Source organism: Zygotorulaspora mrakii, chromosome 7 (genome assembly GCF_013402915.1).
Source record: "Zygotorulaspora mrakii chromosome 7, complete sequence".
Taxonomy (NCBI): Eukaryota; Fungi; Ascomycota; class Saccharomycetes; order Saccharomycetales; family Saccharomycetaceae; genus Zygotorulaspora; species Zygotorulaspora mrakii.
The window spans coordinates 865,505-884,986 of NC_050725.1; the positions used below are offsets into that span (position 1 = coordinate 865,505).

At 41.1% G+C, this 19,482-nt stretch overlaps 8 protein-coding genes across 8 annotated transcripts; 3 read left to right on the forward strand and 5 right to left on the reverse strand.

Annotated features, from left to right (window-relative positions):
• Positions 1-124: 124 nt before the first annotated feature.
• MRX14 (mitochondrial 54S ribosomal protein bL34m) lies at positions 125-475 on the reverse strand (the record flags this gene model as incomplete). Its single annotated transcript, XM_037290386.1, has 1 exon — positions 125-475. The coding sequence occupies one exon, from the start codon at positions 473-475 to the stop codon at positions 125-127; it is 351 nt and encodes a 116-aa protein (XP_037146281.1).
• A 158-nt stretch (positions 476-633) lies between these two features.
• On the reverse strand, positions 634-1,596 carry GEP5 (Gep5p; the record flags this gene model as incomplete). The annotated part of the gene is made up of 1 exon (XM_037290387.1): positions 634-1,596. The coding sequence occupies one exon, from the start codon at positions 1,594-1,596 to the stop codon at positions 634-636; it is 963 nt and encodes a 320-aa protein (XP_037146282.1).
• A 258-nt stretch (positions 1,597-1,854) lies between these two features.
• PDS1 (securin) lies at positions 1,855-2,877 on the forward strand (the record flags this gene model as incomplete). Its single annotated transcript, XM_037290388.1, has 1 exon — positions 1,855-2,877. One exon carries the CDS (start codon positions 1,855-1,857, stop codon positions 2,875-2,877), a length of 1,023 nt encoding a protein of 340 aa, XP_037146283.1.
• Positions 2,878-3,009: 132 nt separating this feature from the next.
• XDJ1 (Xdj1p) lies at positions 3,010-4,326 on the reverse strand (the record flags this gene model as incomplete). The annotated part of the gene is made up of 1 exon (XM_037290389.1): positions 3,010-4,326. The coding sequence occupies one exon, from the start codon at positions 4,324-4,326 to the stop codon at positions 3,010-3,012; it is 1,317 nt and encodes a 438-aa protein (XP_037146284.1).
• Positions 4,327-5,203: 877 nt separating this feature from the next.
• On the forward strand, positions 5,204-6,883 carry HG535_0G04430 (uncharacterized protein; the record flags this gene model as incomplete). Its single annotated transcript, XM_037290390.1, has 1 exon — positions 5,204-6,883. One exon carries the CDS (start codon positions 5,204-5,206, stop codon positions 6,881-6,883), a length of 1,680 nt encoding a protein of 559 aa, XP_037146285.1.
• A 141-nt stretch (positions 6,884-7,024) lies between these two features.
• On the reverse strand, positions 7,025-8,446 carry FOB1 (replication fork barrier binding protein FOB1; the record flags this gene model as incomplete). The annotated part of the gene is made up of 1 exon (XM_037290391.1): positions 7,025-8,446. One exon carries the CDS (start codon positions 8,444-8,446, stop codon positions 7,025-7,027), a length of 1,422 nt encoding a protein of 473 aa, XP_037146286.1.
• Positions 8,447-8,698: 252 nt separating this feature from the next.
• On the reverse strand, positions 8,699-10,444 carry GAA1 (GPI-anchor transamidase subunit GAA1; the record flags this gene model as incomplete). The annotated part of the gene is made up of 1 exon (XM_037290392.1): positions 8,699-10,444. The coding sequence occupies one exon, from the start codon at positions 10,442-10,444 to the stop codon at positions 8,699-8,701; it is 1,746 nt and encodes a 581-aa protein (XP_037146287.1).
• A 191-nt stretch (positions 10,445-10,635) lies between these two features.
• On the forward strand, positions 10,636-19,476 carry CSF1 (Csf1p; the record flags this gene model as incomplete). The annotated part of the gene is made up of 1 exon (XM_037290393.1): positions 10,636-19,476. One exon carries the CDS (start codon positions 10,636-10,638, stop codon positions 19,474-19,476), a length of 8,841 nt encoding a protein of 2,946 aa, XP_037146288.1.
• Between the last annotated feature and the right edge of the window lie 6 nt (positions 19,477-19,482).

Genomic DNA, 19,482 nt, shown 5'->3' on the forward strand with positions numbered 1-19,482 from the left:
AATTTCACAAATGCATTAATGTAAAGGGCATTTTAATATTCTCTATAAATCGGAAACAATTTATAAATTGAAGATAAAGTTCCTTAGCTATGTACAAATTTAGTTTACGCACCTCTTGAGTGACTTAATGAGTCAAATACCACCTACCTTTTGCCTTTCTGCGTTGCAAAATTTTGGATCCTTGCTTACTCCTGGCCCTCGCAAGGAATCCTATCCTTCTTTTTCTCTTAAGAGTGCTTGGTTGGAAGGTATTTCCCCTGGACTTCCACCTTCTTTGAATGTTCAATCCAAATGGGAAAGAAATTTGATGTAGAATAGACTGGCCAGATTGAAGTTGATTGTGTGGTAACCCGATCAATCTTTGAGCATGATTTTGTGGGAGCAGTGTTCTTAGGGGACTAAAAGAGCTCAGAGAAGTAAAGGTCCGTCTGCTATTCTGATGGATAAAGGGCTTGTACAATAGGGACATCATCATGAAAGTGACGCAGTACCAATTGTAGCTCTAGAAACTGCCTTACAGACCTCACTATTAAAAAATCTCACAGATCGATTGAACTTTTTTAATTTCAGCCTGAAAAAAAAAACGATGCCCGTGCGGGTAAAATATGTATGTTTTAGATACACACAAAGGAACTAAATCTTCTTCAAGAGTAAATTGCTTGCTTTGAATTTCGGACGATGCTTTTCAATATCTTGGCAGGAATCTTGCTCTGATTGGTCTATCACGTAAGCCCTTTTACAAGCCTTTTGATAGAGGCGCCGTAGCGGACGGTTAACTGTTTCAGATACGATGCGGTACAGTGCATGCTCGTTCGTTACAGACAATACCGGGTTTTCTACAGCTAAAATCTTCCAAATTTGGGCTACCTTCCTTTTAAAGATGTTTTGGATTCTCGAGACAGCCACGTCTTGACCGAGAGGTCTTAACGGGATTTCGACTATCGGAATTGGCAAATTCTTGCCATTCTTACACAGACGTGCGTTCGATTTTAGAAAGAGATAATGAGTAAAAATTGAAAAGAACAGGTTATCTCTGTCTATGACCGGGCCGTTTTTATTAGGTACATTGACGGGGTCGCGCTCACTTTCAGCAAATGCTTGCGTAAGATCCGCGCCTTCAGGTTGAGCATCTTGTTTGCAATATGTCATCCAGGGGTTCTTTTCATATCTCATCATTGCTAAAACATTCTCATTGTTGTCGCTCCAACGGTATCTCAAGGATAATTTCTTGGGATTTTCCATGTTTAGCAACGATCTATGCCTCTCATATGGCCAAAACATAATCATATCCCTGTAATTTTTTCTGAATTTTTGCAAATGGTCTGGTAATGGATTATTCCAAATGAAATACACATGGTGTATCAAAGATTCTAGTGCTTTTTTCTTCTCTGATCCAATACTTCTATGTGCAGCCCGCTCATATTGGAGGACAAGGTCGCTCATTGAAACAAGCATATCTCTATTAGTTTTGTCATCTTTCAGTCTTGATTCCAAAAGACTTAGCGTTTCTCTATGCAGCGGCAATCTATCCAAGGAGTTGATCAAAAAAGGTAACAACTTTTCCTTACCTGTTATGGCTTGCGTAATTATTTTCATTTTCGAACATGCGAATGTTACTGTGACTATACTAGCAGCACATAAATCATGCTTGCTGAAAGCATTTGAAATCGACGGCCCAGCCTTTACTTACTGAAAGAGGTTTTCTTTCTTGTCGGCATCGTTTTTTATTTTGCGGACAAAGAGAAATGATATCAATCAAAACAAAGGATGATAAACAAAACGGGCACTTTAAAACAAAGAACCAGAAGTTTACCAGCTGTAAAGTGATATTGCAAGACTTTGGTGACTGTTAAAATGCCACGCAATGAGGATAAAGAAAATGATATTATAGTGTCTATGGACGAGGAAGGAGTATTTCCTCAAACGCCTGCACATTTGTTAAAAAGGACGCGTTCCACAGTACTTAAACCACCACCATTGGCCGAGAAACAGGAGCCAAATAGGGCTAAGGGAGATTTGAAAAGCAGGAATGTCTCTCCCCTGAGGAGGCTCTGTGTACAGCAGGGTAGACTACCGCTAGCATCTAAAGATAACAACAGGTCTGGCGGAATTACGCAAGCAACACAGTCACAAATGCAACCTATTTTGTTAAAGGACAATTCTACGCAGCTTAAAAAACACAAACAGCCTCTTTTTGAAAGACAAACCAATAGATCTGAGCATGCACATATTTTGGCAAATCCAAGAAAGTTACAAAAATACGGATCTGTGCTTGGCTGTAATGCACTGCCTAAGATGAAAAGTCTTGTTCTCAAGGACGTCGACAAGGGAGGCGAAGATGAAGATGACGACGAAGATGAAGGAGATAACTACGAGGATAAACTTTTAAGGAGCAAGCTACAGGGCGCCATCAACGAATCCAAAGACAAAGTTTATCAAAGCGAGAAAGGGAGAATTGGCTTATTTCACGATAATGGACTTGAACAACTGATACGAGCCACATCAGAAAAAAATAAAGACGAAGAGGATAAAGAAATTGAATCCGGCCCCAAGAAGTATGAGTCCCTTCCATATATCCCAAGTGGGTACATTCCTCCAAATGATGCAGATATTGAGAAACTAAAGACATTCCACTTGCCATCTGAGGTCTCAGGAGTAAATGATGAAGAAGACAGTGACTCGAGTCGATACGGTGAGCTTTTGGAGCTTGAAAATTTTTCTGATAGCGATGAGGCTGTAACTGAGAATACCGCCAATTTCAAAGGAAATCGATACAAGTCGGCGGAGTTCGCTGTGCCAGGTCTTGTTGAACTTGAGCCTTGTTTCAAAGGCGAGGGATTAAGTTCCAAAGAATTGAATGATCTTTTGAATGATTAGAATAATTACCTAAAGGCATTACCCATTATTTTTTTGGTTTTTGTTTTCTATTTGCATGAAGTTTCCACTATTTACAGGAATTATAAATTTAAATACATTAGTATGTACAGGTTAAAGCGCATTTGCAGGACTCTATTGTTGAGAGCATTGTGAAGATGTAAAATCTTCTGATCTCCGCTCATCCGCCTTTGGCTTGACGTTCTTTGTAATAGTGTCTGGCAGCTCCCTAATAATATGGATATCTGTTACGCATTCGGTATTATAGGGGTCTTCACTATAACCATTCTGCATCGATGATCCTGGTAAAATATTTTTGACCTGTAACAAGTCACCCTTTTCACTGAACCAATTATCTGGGGGAAATTCGATATGAATTATGACATAGATATCACCAAATTTGGTGGCATTTTCATTCGATGGCCAGCCTTCATTTTTTATCTTGATGAACTCACCAGGTCTGATAACTTTACCCGGTGGTATCTTCAGTTTCAGAACTCTGCCATCGAGCGTTCTCGTTAAAATTTTATTGAAGCCGGTGATCGCCTCTGCGAGAGAGATCGTCAAATGGGTAATCATGTCAAAACCACATCGCTGAAGATCAACCCCTTCCGGACATTCAGTTCCTTCTTTCACGACGAATACCAGATCACCAGCCTCTGACTTCCCCAGGGCTTCATCTGCTTCATTGGGTAGAACGATACGGTCGCCATTTTTGGAGCCACGGGGTATGGAAACAGACAGTACTTTGGATTCTGTGACCAAGCCAACTCCTTGACACTTTTTGCATTTGCTCTTCTCCGTATTTGGCCTTGCAGGGTATTTGCCCAGGCCCGAACAGTGGATACATTTGATATTCTCTGACGTCGCGAACCCCGGTGCAATGCTCCTTATTCTCTGCTTGTACCCTCTTCCACCACATTTCTTACAGGTCACTATTGGTGGCGCAACGAGGTGGCCATTCCTTCTGCGCCAGCCTGATCCCTCGCACCGGTCACACACTATTTTCCTGCTCGACCTGAATTTGAAGCTTTTACCGTTGTAACTGTCGGCCATCGACACCTCCAGCGGCACCTCCACGTCTGGAGAAGAGAGGGCCTGCGCTCCCGCTGCTCCCGCAGCTCCCGCGTCCCCAGGCATCTCCGAGTCCATGTTGAAGTTATGGAAGAAATTCATAAACGCGTCGTCATTGAACTGGTCGTGGAACCCAGAACCGAAACCCGCGCTGGACTGCTCGTCGCCATACGTATCGTAATGAGCTCTCCGCTCTTCGTCTCCCAGCACCTCGTACGCCGCGCTGATCTCTTTGAATTTCAGCTCACTCTCCTCTCGCACACCCTCATCCGACACCTTGTCGGGGTGCCACCGCAATGCCAATTTCCGGTACGCTCTCTTGATCTCAATCTGCGTGGCATCTGCGCTGATTTCCAGCACCTCGTAAAGACTGGTCATCCGTCACAACTGCGTTCGTTTCACCGTCTTTCAACAACACAATCCCATATCCACCACAAACCAATGTACCGGCCTGCCAGCCATCAGCAGCGGCGACTTCCTACATCTTTCTAATCCTCATGAGCCCCAGTCCTGGTCCCATCGCCATTCCTCACCCATCGCCATTCCTCACCCATCGCTCGCCACGCTTTCCGCCCGTAGTGAATGCGACACACGAAATCCATTTCGAACGGCGGGTAACCATGCCGGACACAACCCTGTATGCCGGACGCTTGTGCTTCCCCTGATACCGGACACACACCGGACAGGCTCCTTCCACAATCCGGACAGACCCGCTAAACCGGACAGCTGTCGGACTTCAACCCCCGAAGCGCATCTATTTGTGCGACCGTACAGCGAGAAAATGCATGAAAGCGGCAATTCGAAGCAGAGGCCCCATCGAAGATAATAGTAGCCGCTAATCAGTTCCACGCAGCAGCAGCCGCTGTCCCCTTTCCGTTATCAAAGGGCAACATCTGGGAAGTTGTGAAACTTTTCATCTTCAAGGAAGGCATCCAGGGTTGCTAAACCTCAAGTATATAAGAGGATGGTGATTATCTGGTATATTTGTGTGTCGGCGTCGTTTAACGGGACGTAGGGCCAGAAGCACGAAAGCAGAGTCAAGCTGAGCGGTTTATTTTTTTCACGAGGCTTTTTCCATCAGCGTGACCAAAGTTGTCATTTGTTGGACGTCATCAACCAAAGTCAGCCGGTGAGTTGTGTCAGTCGCACCTGGTCAGTCACACAGCAGGCAGTCAGAGGCAGAGCAGCAGCACGGGCGTGTATAAAAGAGATAGGCAAGAAGAACGGTAGTCGAATCAACTGAAATCAAAACAGCATGCTTGTGTCATCGAGGTCATTTGCAGTCAAAAGTCGAGTCAATCTCAGACTAGTGTTATCCGGGACGTGTTCGGTCGTCATGCCACCTACAATGAGTTCCCAAGTGGTGGGCGGTGCTCCTGTGTTCAAGAGGTGCAAGTCGCACGCCAAGGCTGCGAGCCGCGGCGAGTATCGCGGTCGCGATCACGGCCAGGGTCACAGCCATAAGAGCTTTTATCCTGCAGAGAAACTCACAATTGCGGATCTCAACGAAAACGTGCTCAACGCAAAATACGCTGTCAGGGGGTCCATTCCGATGAGAGCGGAGGAACTGCAAGGTCAATTGCACAAGAACCCCGGCTCGCTGCCCTTTTCGAAGATCGTGAACGCCAACATTGGTAATCCGCAGCAGCTGAAGCAGAAACCGCTAAGTTTCTACAGACAGGTTTTGTCGATACTGCAGTATCCGGAGATCCTGGAGCAGGGTGAGGAGAAGCTGATCTCGGCTGGCGTGTTCAAAAGAGACACTATCGAACGTGCCAAGAGAATTCTGAACGACGTTGGTGGGTCTGTGGGTGCATATTCATCCTCTCAAGGTGTTTTAGGTATTCGGAAAACGGTTGCGAGTTTTATTACCAAGCGGGATGGCGGTGAGTTGGCGTATCCTGAGGACATTTTCCTGACGGCAGGTGCATCTGCTGCTGTGATGTATCTGTTGTCAATTTTTTGCAGAGGTTCTCAAACGGGTGTCTTGATTCCGATTCCACAGTATCCGCTGTATACCGCATCTTTGGCGCTCAATAACTCCCATGCATTGCCTTATTATTTGGATGAAGCATCAGGTTGGTCAACAAATACAAAAGAAATTGAACAAGTGGTGAATGATTCTATAGACAAGGGAATAAAACCAACGGTGCTAGTTGTGATTAATCCAGGTAATCCTACGGGTGCCGTCCTTACTGAGGATGCAATTGCTGATATTTTTGTAGTTGCTGCAAAATACGGTATTGTCGTTATCGCTGATGAGGTATATCAAGAGAATGTTTTCTCTGGTCCAAAATTCGTTTCAATGAAAAAAGTGCTGAGAAAATTACAAAGGGAAAAACCAGGTTATTTCGACAACGTTCAATTAGCTTCATTGCATTCCACTTCGAAAGGTGTCTCTGGTGAATGTGGTCAAAGAGGTGGCTATATGGAATTGACAGGTTTCGGTCAAGAGGTTAGACAAGTAGTCTTGAAGTTAGCTTCCATTTCTTTATGTCCGGTAGTTACCGGCCAAGCACTGGTTGATTTGATGGTATCACCACCACAACCTGGCGATGATTCCTACGAGCAAGATCGATTTGAGCGTGATACGGTTCATGATGAGCTAAACCGTAGGGCTGCTTTACTTCACAAGACTTTCAACTCTTTGGAAGGTATTGAATGCCAAAAACCACAGGGTGCAATGTATCTCTTTCCAAGGTTACTACTACCGTATAAAGCAGTGCAAGCAGCTCAGCATGCCGAACTAGGACCAGATGAATTTTATTGTAAATCTTTATTAGAAGCAACTGGTATTTGTACTGTTCCTGGTTCGGGTTTTGGTCAAGAACCAGGTACTTATCATTTAAGAACCACTTTCCTAGCTCCCGGTACAGAATGGATAAAGCAATGGGAAGATTTTCATAGGGAATTTTTCGACAAATATCGCGATTAATTGGAGAAACGAAAAGGTGTAATACTATCATAAAAATAAAACTACAATCTAAAACACATTCACAACGACAGGTATATACATATATATGTATCTAAATATATATTGAGAATACTGCATGCATACTTTAGAAGCAATATTTCTTTATAGTACGGTTGAAATCTCTTTTTGGTGTTCACGGTGTACCTGACGTCTTTTCTTTGATGGTGATACCATACCATCATAATAAGAAGACGAAGGTTTTGAGATTTCTTCACTCAACTCGTAACTGTCCGAATGTGTAGGTACAATTTCTCCTGACAAACGTTTATTAACTGTTATGTTTTTTTCCATGACTTCCCGTTCTTCATCTTGTAGTTTGATTGCTTTGTCATCCTCAAGGTGAATCAGTCCATGCACGATTTCTACAACGTTATTTGATGATGAATTTTCTAGTAATTCGTCCCGTTTAGCTTCAAAGTTCTCGCCCAATCCCGTCAAATTGTTCCATAACTGATTGTTGGGAATGCCGAACGATTTTGAGTTGTAAGTCCTGTTGTAAAGGTAGGAACCGTGCCAAATGCACATATTCCAATCTTTAATACATGATGATTTATTTTTTAGCAGCAAAGACTTGATAGACTCGATACCGTTCAATTGAAACTGTGCAGAGTTGTTATTACCAAGTCCAATCTTCAAATGATACGTCTTGCATATATTTTCACAAATATCAAACAGATCTTGTCTACCAAAAGTACTCGACTCCATAAATATTGGTAAATGAGGCAAATTTAACAGAAAATTCGCAATCGTAGATATCAAATTTTTTAATTTTATATTTTTCAATGGTAATAACCAGACGTACCTTGATTGATAGTCTCGCCAATAAAGTATATGAGAGTACTTCCTACCAATTAACTCATTTTCAAAAGGTCTTAATATCTCTAGATGTAACCTTTCCAAAGGCATTAAACTCTTATGGATATTCTCCGTAGGTTTTCTTCTTTCTTGCTTTAGAGGAGAGCTCATCGGTGTGAGCTCGCTCCCACTAATAATTTTGGAGCAGCATCGTACTGCTTTTAAAACAAAATCTCTGGTGATATTAGCATACGTCTCGTTCAAATGTTTATACAAAGGCTTGTAAGTCATTCTGTTATTAATCAAATGTGCACATATGACCACATCAAAGATGCGTGACGGCTCGCAAATTATCTTGTCCTCACGACGTTTATCTCTCATGACACCCTCATCATCTATAATATATCTCTGCTTAAGGGAGCTGCATTTGGCTTCCATATTTCCTTTTGCGCCACCCTCGGTATGAGCTGCTAAGGATTCCGCATTCAGGGTGTTGTCCCTGATCAATTCATACACTTGTTGTGTCAATTGGCTTTTTTGCAGCTCTTGCAAATCTTCTTTTGCCTTCTCGAGTTCATCGGCAGGTTCTGGAGACGTGTACTTTCTAAATGACTCACCCACAATGGGCGCTATGAATGTAGTTCTTTTCTTGTCACTGTGCAAATCAGTATCAGCTCTTTTATCTGGCTCTTGGACTTCACCCGGGTTACTTAATGCTTTATTTGACATAGCCAGTGTAGCCACAAGGTTCGCTTGAGTTGAAGTATTATCTGAGCTGTCAATTTTATACCATTGTTATTATTGCTGATAATACACCAGCATCGAGCGATGGCTCCATCTTTCTTTCGCGTCGAAAATTCGTGTTATGTCAGTAAACATTTAGATATTTAACTAGGTAAACAAGCATCTGAAAGAGAAAAAAACCAGTAATGACGTTACTAGTTTAAATATAGGTACATTTATTTAAACTGAGTCAAGCTCCTACTGTTCCTTTTTTTCGCCATCTACTGAGAGTAAATCTGGTTTGTTTGAGGTAGAGAGAGCCCCAAGTATCCATGTAGGTAACCAGCCTATGCATATTACGAACCACGTCCAACAACTTAGGTCAGACCATGCGGATGCTAGTTCATATAATATTTGTATTCCTTCCAGATCTGGCTCGAAAAGAGCTGTAATAATCAACATCGAGATGAATGGATTCGATATAATTAATAGTAGTGTATTCTTAATCCTTAATGTTTTATATTGTTGACCATTTTGAGACACCCGGATGAGTGTTAAGGGATATGCCAAAAGTCCCATTCCAAACGCTAGTGCAAAATTAACCGTCAGTAAGCATGTCAATACAAGACCAAACACGATGAACGCGATGGATTTTAACCTGAACGATAAAGTTCTCGAAATTCTATAACCAACACAAGGCATAAATGGACTGAGTGATGTTAATAAGCTAGCTGCAATTAGTAAATTTGCTGCAGGAAAGTGCAAAAACAATTGAGCAATGGCGAATGACACAGCAACGGTTATGGCCCACGCTACAAACGCCTTTGAGTTGTAAATCGTGGAAAAGGGGAGGGATTTATATTCATTATTCATAAAGGAATCAATTGAAGCAACTGTAAAAGATAAGGAGATTGCAACGGCAGAGGGTAGGTAACTACTGATGGAAACGAAATATTTAGGAGCCAATAGCATGTAAAAAAAAAATGATTGGTGAAATTTTTCGAGTAAATTGTTAATTGATCTAAACATAGCTTCTGGTATACGCCCAAAAGTTGTAATATCGTGCGATCCATCTTTACCATGGGCTTTTAGAGTTACACATTGAATTCTCCAACCACTGAAAGCTTCATTTCCATGCTGTTTTCTCAATCCTGACAAAGCAGACGACTTTACTCCCATCAAAAGCACTTTCAGCCTTGAAAAGAAACTATTTTCGTATAACTCTGGTCCCTCTAATCCATGTAGTGACACTTTCATTCCCTCATGTTCAGCTATTGAAACCGCAATGTTAACCATATCCAGGTTTGGTAATTCTCCATTCAACCCATCGTAAAATAATTCAACATAATCAAAGTAATCATTGGAACCTGGGTAGTCCAGCACGATGGCTGCCTCGATGGAGCCACCTGTTAAATCTAGAGAGCGATGGTATGCATCTACCCATGACCGTAATGCTGAGTTAGAATTTTCGCTGAATACCAGAATGATATTCCTGGACCATATTGGCCAGCGTGAGAAATAACGTGCTAGTGCAATACCCAAAGCAGCGCCACCAACGTTGTCTTCACCATCTGCATTTTTCCATGGGACCGTTAGCAGTATAGCTTCCGTACCATCACCTCTTGGTGCATGCAAAAGCCCGTAGAGTGTATCCCCATGCTGTGTATCGTGATATACTGCTGTCTTCATTCCAAACTCTTCAAGCCAAGTGGATACAAGCTCATTTCTTACAGGAATGGAAACATCCATCAGTTCTTCGAGTTCCCCACGGTAGCCTCGTAGAATATTCCATTCAGTTTCTCTAAAATACGAATAGGCCTGAGATGGCATCAATGCATTTTCTGATATATACGTGCGTCTATAGTGCCCTTCCATCGGAAGTAGTGCGAACCATCCAACACTAAAAAGCGCGCATATTATAGATATAACAGGCAAAGAAGCAACGATCTTGGGGACCAATCCAACATCTACTATTCTTCGATGTAATTTGCCCAACAATGCCATAGTAAAGCTATAATCTACAGTTCAATTGTATCCCTGTCTTCAGCTGGCATCTGGTTGTATGCCAAACTCGGGATGCTTCGTTTTCAAAATAGCTAAAGAACTGATGAAATGAAAAACCCTTTTAATAATATTCACGAACCGACACTAAGAATGCCATTACAAACAGTATAGTCTCTGATTAGTACCCGGTTATGGCCTCGCAATCACAGTTCATGAGAGTTTCACTCTCCAACGAGCGAAATTTCAGCTGGGTGTTTTTGGTGGATTGGGTTCTTACCTGTATTGTGACACTGACAGTCATCTTCTATCTGGGACGAATATTTGCATATACAATAAATCTTGTACTAGAATGGCTACTTTGGAAGCGATGGAAGGTCAAGGTTACTATGCAATCTTTGACGATTGCTCCACTGGGGGGGTCGATCACCTGCAAGAATGTGAGTATTATTCACAAAGATTATGCTGCCTCGTTCTTGGAAGGCAGCATAACATGGAGATATTGGTTATTGACTTCACGTAATTCCCAGTATGAGGAAGAGGAAATCGCAGGTAAACAAGAGGAACAAAGTGCTGAGAGGGATAGGAGCACGACGAAAAACTCACAACTGCCGTGTAGGTTTGTGGTCAGTTTTGAAGGATTCGAATTATTTCTGTACAACAGAACAGCAGCATATGAGAACATAATACAGATGTTTTCCAAAGATGAAAGAACAAAGTTCGAAAGCTTTTTAGATGAAGGTTCTTTTTCGAAATTCTTTAACGATGATAATGACGATATGGCTGATAAGGACATGTCTGAGAGCGTTAAATCATCGTCAAGTTCAGAAACTCCAAATATAAATGACAGAGTTTTTAAACAAGTTTACTATAAGCAAAAATCGTTTTTTGTAAGGTTCCTGCCCATGCAGCTACAGATTCGCAGAGGTTCAGTCGTCATAGGTAACAAGTTTACCACGAGCATATTGATTTTAAGCCATCGAAACACGGAAGGTATCATTGATCTATCACTCCCCAAAGAAAAGTTAGATCTTTATAAAATGAAGTTTCAGTTAGAGTACAACGATATGGATATATCGATAAAACAAAATATTGCATACGATCACGAAATATCATCGAGCTCCAGATTTCCAGCGAGTAAATTGTCCAAAGTATGGGTAAAATTCCTCAAAATTTTACATGCGTCGCACATCAGGATAAAATGGCTACAGGAAAAAGACAGAGACAATGACACTTTCTTCCAGAAATGGAAAGGATTATCGCTATATAAAGGTATTACATTTGAGGGAGATCAAGATGATATGGATGACATACATTTCGACTTTGCTAGTCATGAGTATGCTAAGGTGACAAATATTCTGAAAAGTCCAAAGGTTGTTATTACATATGAATATGATATCCCCGGTGTTGTGCCGCATGGTGCGCATCCTACCACGGACGGACCAGAAGTTGGCAATAATGGCTCACCCCCTGAGTTTGGATTAGATATTCAGATTCACGGTGCAACTTTTTGCTATGGCCCTTGGGCACATAGAGAGATTCAGCACTTACAGAAATTGTTCTCCCCAATTGTATCAAGATCTCCAAGTCCAACAAAAAAACTTAGTCCTGGTTCTAGGAGGATATACACGTATTTCAAAACCTCTTTCACGATTTTTGAGGAGTCAACGTTACGCATCCCTACGAGAGAACCAAGTAAGGATCAAGAATTTCTCAGGAAGTATAGAGAAACAAACGATGACTACAGACCGTTTGGGTGGCTTGATATAAAGTTCTCGAAGGACTCATATGGTACTATCAGTACTATATTATCTCCCACGGATGAAGGCTTTCCCAACAGTTTGAATATTCATTTTGCTGATGTTGAAGCAGTAAGTAGTGTCAACCATGATATATTGATCAGATGCAAAACCTTTGATATCAACGCGGATATTGGGTACCCACTTGGTTGGAATAGTGAAGCTAAATGGAGTATTGATTTGTCTTCTTCTCAGATAGAGAGTTTTCTTCTAAGAGAGCACATCACGCTAGTATCAGATATTTGCTCTGATTTCGCCTCGGGGGATCCTGCCCCTTATGAGCTTTTTAGACCATTCACTTATAACGTTTCATGGAGGATGACCGATTACTCCATATACTTAAACGTTAATGACCATAACATAATAAACAACCCACTGGATTTTAATGAGAACTGCTACCTCTCTCTACATGGAGAAGAGCTGATGATTGACGCCACAATTCCCCATAAAGTTATCGCAGAAACATATACCAATATCTCCTACCGTATCTCTACTTCCATGTTTAGATTATTATTGAATGCACCACCGTGGAACACTCTAAATGAATTTATGAAAAACAAAGAAGTGGGGCGATCATACAATTTCAGTATGAATGGAGTTTATACACTGTACGCTGAACTCGATGTTGACAATGTTGACAGTATATCGGTGGAATGCAACAGCACCGGCACGACATTACATTGCTATGGTTTTGTTGTCAAATACCTTATGAATGTTAAGATGAATTACTTCGGCGATTTTTCTAAATTTGTTACATCAGAAGAATATACCGCTGTAATACGAACTAAGGAAAGCGGTATTCTTTATTCAGCGGAAAACGCCGAATCAGCAGCCTTTACTTCTGAAAATGAAAGCGTTGAAAATAAACCTAGTGTGCCCGTCAATATAAGGAGTAATCCACCAGTAAACAGGTCAGATGTTAAAAGAACCACTAATGAAACAGATATATGGTTTGTGTTTTCCGTATGGGAGGGAGCTCTCATTTTGCCTGAAACAATTTATAATGCAGACCCTTGCATAGCTCTACACTTCGGAGAACTTGTTGTCGATTTCCGAAGCTGTAACTATTATATGGATTTGCTTGCGACGATGAATAGTAGTCACCTCAAGAGATACTGCTCGATGCAGCCACACGAATTATTTGAAAGCATCCGCAAAGACAATGGAAGATCGCAAGAAAGTCACGGTATTCTAGAAACATTGACCATTCATGGTCATAGAATGTATGGTTTGCCACCAACAGAGCCTACCTACTTTTGCCAGTGGGGAATTGACATAGATAGTTTGAATATCAATTCGCATGCTCAATTTGTGAAGGGGTTTTTTACTGCATTTCAGAATATTGGATTTGGTTACAGTAATCTCGAAAATGTGCTACTTTACGACATAGAAACCCCGGATGATATGACCTCAGTTACTGTGCGATCTAAGGATCTCTTAATTGTTATTAATGATGGGAATGTTAAATCTAAAGCTTTTGTTGATATACCTGATATAACAATTACCTCCATTGACTTTGAGAATGAGAAGTATTCCCAACGTCTTGATATTGATATACCCATTGTAAAAGTACTGTTTCAGCTGGTAGAAAATGAGGAGGAAAGCAGAGAACTCTTTAAATTTGCTACTAAAATCAAGTTCACAAATTTCATTAAAAATAAAAACTTTTCGGTACATAGAAGGCAACAGCAAGATTACATTACTCTCAATGACTCGCCTTTTAACCGCTGTCCGTTTTTATTGCCATGTTACTTACAAGAATCTCCTCTTTATAAGGAACTTCTGGGTTGTATTTATCCTTCATCTTCGCTTCCCCCGTTGCCTTTACCTTTTATGCCGGAGACTACAGATTTTATTATAGAGGACTTTCTTGGAGAGTACTCCAGCTTAATTAATACAGAAGTATCAATTAGTAACATCGATGAGACCACCGCTTCATATGACACTTCTCGTGGCCACGAAATTGAGAGCTCGAATAGTTTTGCGCAAAAAGGACAGGGTCATATATCAATTGAATCTGAAGCGGGACTTAATTACGTTATCGACATTGAATATATTAGCATAGACATTGAACCCTCTTTTTGTGGCTACTTGCCTGGTTTTGTTCAAAGTCTTTATACTCCTACCGCAATCGATATAATCGACCAACTAGAGATCTCAATTGTAAGAAAACTAAGTGATTTGAAGAACGGCTCATCTGCGATATGCAACGCTAAATTAGAGCTTTCGAATATGGACATATTCTGGGGCAAGAAAAATGTTGAAGGTCTAGATTTATTTTTAGATGGTCTTGATTTTGAGCTCCGTCGAAAATCCATCGAAAACGAAAGTGAAAGCACTGTCGTTGAAATGACATTTCTCAGTAAGCTAAGATCCATACGCGCAACAATTTTTGAAGGTATCCAAGAGAGGCCGCCAGCTGTCTCGCTTGCCATCGAGGGCTGGGAGGCCTGGTCCTCGAAGGCAGAAAAAGACGTTACCTCTTTTAGTGTCCTCTCAAATGACATAACGGTTGACGAGTCCCAACTGGATTGGGTGACCAAGTATGTTAACGGCCAAAAAACTCTTGTAGAGGAAGCTATTAAATTTTTCCAAACTTTGCAATTAAATTTGACGAATACTGAGAGAGACGTGGTATGTAATTTGACAGCTGCCAGTGAGTACAACAAAATCAGTCACGACCCATATGTTATCACCAAGCCTGCCTTCATTATGCGTCTTTCCAAGGGACATGTCAGAGAAAATAGAAGTTGGAGAATTATAACTCGATTGCGGCATATTCTTACCTATCTGCCTCCAGATTGGGAAGAGGTAGATTATCAGGGGAAGAACTCAAAAGCTAATGTCCCCGCAGATGCCAAGAATATATTTGTTGCCGTTTTCTCCAACTGGAGAAACTGGGAATTATCAGATGTAGAGAGGTCTTTCATGTACAAAAAGGTTTTCCCCAATGATAAAACGAATAATACCCTAATTGGACAGGAAAGGATCGTTAAACTCACCGTTAATTCATTTTTTTTCACTGTTTATAGCGAAGGCTACAGGGTCGCTCACAATTTTGTCATTACAAGGGCGAACGCTGTCGCAAGGGAAATCCCTGCAGCAGAGAATAATGTAACCCAGTCTGTGCTAAACCATGAACGGATTGTTAATATAACCGCAAATGTGGGATCTATAAAGGGAGAATTAAGTGATAAGGTGTTAAAACTGAAAGAACTAATTACATCTTTAAATCGAAACTCTAAGCTCAACCCATCGTCGTCGCCGCACAGTCGTGGAGGCTTTGATACATTAAATTCGTACAAATATAACGGCATTTTGTTGTTTGAAAGAGGTGAACTACAGTGTGTATTAGGCTCATCTAGGTTAACCAAGAGGGTAATAGGCGGAAAATGTAGTTTTTTGATAGAGAATCCAAAGGAATCTGCTACACCTACTTTATCTTCCATATTATTTGCGCAGAGATGTGAGTTATGGCTGAAACACTCTGATACAATTGTAGCAGAAGTGGTTTGTCGTGAAATTAGTCTCACAGTCACTGCCGAACTTGGCAGTCAGGACCAACTTCTATTGTTGAACTTGGTGTCCAAACATTCTCATTTTAGGTCAATGAGGAAAACTGATTCACTGGTGCAAGCAATTGGTGAAATAGAGCAGGCATTCAGTAACTTAAAAAAGAATCTTACTACCCAAAACGACGTTCTCTCTCCAAAAACTCTACCATCGAGCGGTAACTTCGAGGTCGAATTGACTATAAATCTTTCGAATGTAAGTTCTGAATTGATGTTCCTGTCGCCTTTCTACATCCGATATGACGTGAAGCAAATAACTGCCTATATAAATAGGCTTGGAGGTGGTGATGTTCTGGTTAGCATTTGGGATGCAGATTGCATTCTTAAGTCACATCAGACCACAGAACAGTATTTGAAATTGTCGTGTAGCGATCTACAGATCAGGCTAAGACCACCGTCTGTTCCCAACACCATCGTTAGTGTTAGTTTATCAACTTCTTTGACGAAAGTGACACTTTCGGAACCTCGTCGAATTTTGTCTAGTTTCCTTCAGGATGAGAAGCTTATTGGAGAGAGCATTCGGCATCTCAGGAAACTGCAACCGCTCATGCCATCGCGGGCAGACGAGGAGGCATCATCAAAAAGGCTAAAATGGGCTCTTGATACGAATATTAGTTATTTCGGAATACTTGTTCCCATGACATCTACAAATTATCTTTTTGAGTTACACATGCTGTTGTGTTCTCTGACAAATGCAAATCGACAGGATAGCAGAGGAAACGATCATATTTCAGGCAGTTTCTCCATTGAAAATTTTCTTTTCCTAATTCATGAACCCACCTTGCATGCAAGTCTTTCAAAGATTGTTGATTTCTCAATTAGAGTTTCTACCTCACAGAAAGTGCCCCATTCTCCTCAATCATACCAAATCGAAAGCTCCCATTTTAGAGTATCTTTGTCCCCTACATCATTGATATACATCGTGTGGGGCATTCATCAATTGCAAAATTTACTGCACTATTTTAAAAAGCATAGAATCCCACATCAGTATGTCACAGACCTCTCTGACATTTTTTCTCGGAAAGGATCTTCCTCTCCGGAGACTAAAATCGAATTTCGCTCCATCCATATTTTATCGTACAATTTGTGCATTGGATGGAAATTTCACTTGGATAATGACACAAGCGCTGGTTTGATCTTGGGATTTAACCGTTTGTTCTCTGCATATGAGAAAAATTACGGTAAACTGACACTTATAGATGGTTATTTTTCCGTCTTGGATGAAAATTCGAATGAAGCATTCTTTTCACAGGGAAATACAAAACAAAAGTATAATAGAAGTTACCTTTCAAGTGTGCAAATCTCGTACTGGCTGAAGGATGCTGGTCAGAAAAAAGATCTTTTCATTAGAGTGCATGGGGAAACTCTCGATGTTAGTTATCTCTCAACTTCATTTAACGTTTTAGAGGGAGCCCTCCAGTCAATTGAGAGATTTCAGGAGTTTAAAAAGGCTAAGATTCATCAATCTCCTAATGAGAACCAATCGAAAGAGGCACAAGAGAGTTTTTCTCCTACCATCACACCGTTCCTGTCTCGCATCAGAAAAGTCAACTGTGAGTTCCATTATGAAGGAGGGATATACAGGTTCTTTACACTAGATGATTTGAAGAATAATGACCCTTCATTGGAGGTTAAATCACCCGCTGTTAGAATCAGTTTGAATTACACCTATGATCATAATTCCAAGGAACGACACTGGATCAGATGTCTCGTTAATATTGATCCTACTCACAATATCTTGTTTCCGCGATGTGTGCCAATTATAACTGATTTCGCAGACAACGTGAGATCTATGATACACAAAAACAGCTCAAATGAAAAATCTGAGGAACCGAAAGTAGTTTCGGGTGTAGTCGATTACAAGACTCTTTTAGGTACCTATAACATAGCCTTTAAGATCGCATCTGGAAAACAGCAGTTAACTTTAAGTTGTGAACCCAAGGCCAAGGTTCAAGCGGACGTTGGATTCGAATCTTTTTCCTTTAGCGTAATGACTAATGATCTCGACCCCTCCGAACCTCTCACTGTATCGTTTGCAGTTGAAAAGATGCAATCTTCCGTACGCCACATATTTTCCAGGGGAACTAGTGCATCGCTCAATGTCGACTTTATCGATTTTACTCTCTTTTTCACTCATCCTGACATATACGGTATGGCACTTGTATCTGATGTCGACGTCTTTTTCAATATGAAGCAGCTTCAAAATTTGAACCTTTTGTTAGATATATGGAGAATAAGTGAGACGCTGAAAGCCTCATCTTTATCTGATGAGAACAAAATGGAGCTGAAGGCACTTCCCTTTTCTCAATCGACTAAAGGGAAATCATCTTTATCTTGGTGCTTCACAATTATTTTAACGAATGTGAATAGCGATATTGACCTAGGCCCTTCCTTGGGAGTTTTATCACTGCGTTTGAAGCGTAACTGGCTCTCAACAAATCATTACGGCGGCAAAAGACAGGTGTTGTGCGCATTTGCAGAATCTATATCCGTCTCTTCAAAAGGAAGATTTAGTGGCATTTTTGAGCTGAAAGACGCCGCTTGGAATTCTGAAAGTAGATGGCCAGAAGATCGGGTTTCCGCGACGCCTAATGTGTCTTTTTCACTCACCATCGGCGAAATCGCAGTGAAGTCAGCTTTCGACTACCATATGTTTTTGATAGGCATAGTTAGGGAAATCAAGTTCGATTTATTCAGCGAGCCGGATTACTGTGGTGCACTGCCAGATTTGTTACGCGTTCATCTCTCCGTACCAGAGATTGACTTGTGTGCAACTGCTCTAACCGCTGCAAGTATAGTGGACATATACAACACCATAATGCGAATGAGGCAAGACAACCGAATATCTTATATTGAGACCTTGAAAGAATCGAATCCGGCAGACACGGCAGAGGACGTACCGTATGATGATATCTTGCGCTCTTTGAACCTTCTTCGGACCGACGTCACTGTTGACATATTTAAGTTTAAGATCCAAATTTCACCTATATCGCTCTTTGATGTTGAGGTATTAGTTGTTGATATAGAAAGTATGTCGGCTCGATCAGAAACACAGGCAGGTGAAAAACTAAAAACTGAACTGCATCTCCAAATATCGAATGCATCTGTTTCGCTCTCAACTTCAAAAGTGGAATTGGACGAAGAGAGTGTATCCTCTATTTCGGTTGAGGATTATATGATCCACGCTTCCAAACTGAAAGGTGGAACAATTTTGAAGATTCCTCATTTACTGGTTAGCATGACAACTTGGCAAAAACGGAAGAGCGACTTGGTCGAGTATCTATTTACATGCAAGTTTTTTGACAAAGTAGCAGTCAAATGGAACCTAGGGCCTATAAATTTCATCAGAGAAATGTGGAGCACTCATGTCAAATCACTCGCTGTTCGTCGGTCTCAAACTAACAATTTGGAGGACGAACCCGAAAATTCTATAAAGACTGAAAGCGGGCTGAACTCAAGATTTAAGTATGTTGCATTGGATGAGCCATATCTTGAAATGCCACAAATTAAAGATTTGGGAGATGCAACACCGCCAATTGAATGGTTTGGACTCCATAGGAAATATTTTCCCGTGGCAACCCACCAAGTGGCAGTTCTTTTGATTCAAAAATTGGTGCATGCTGCCGAAAAAGAATATACGAAAATGCAGGGACAGAAAAAGTAAGGTTTT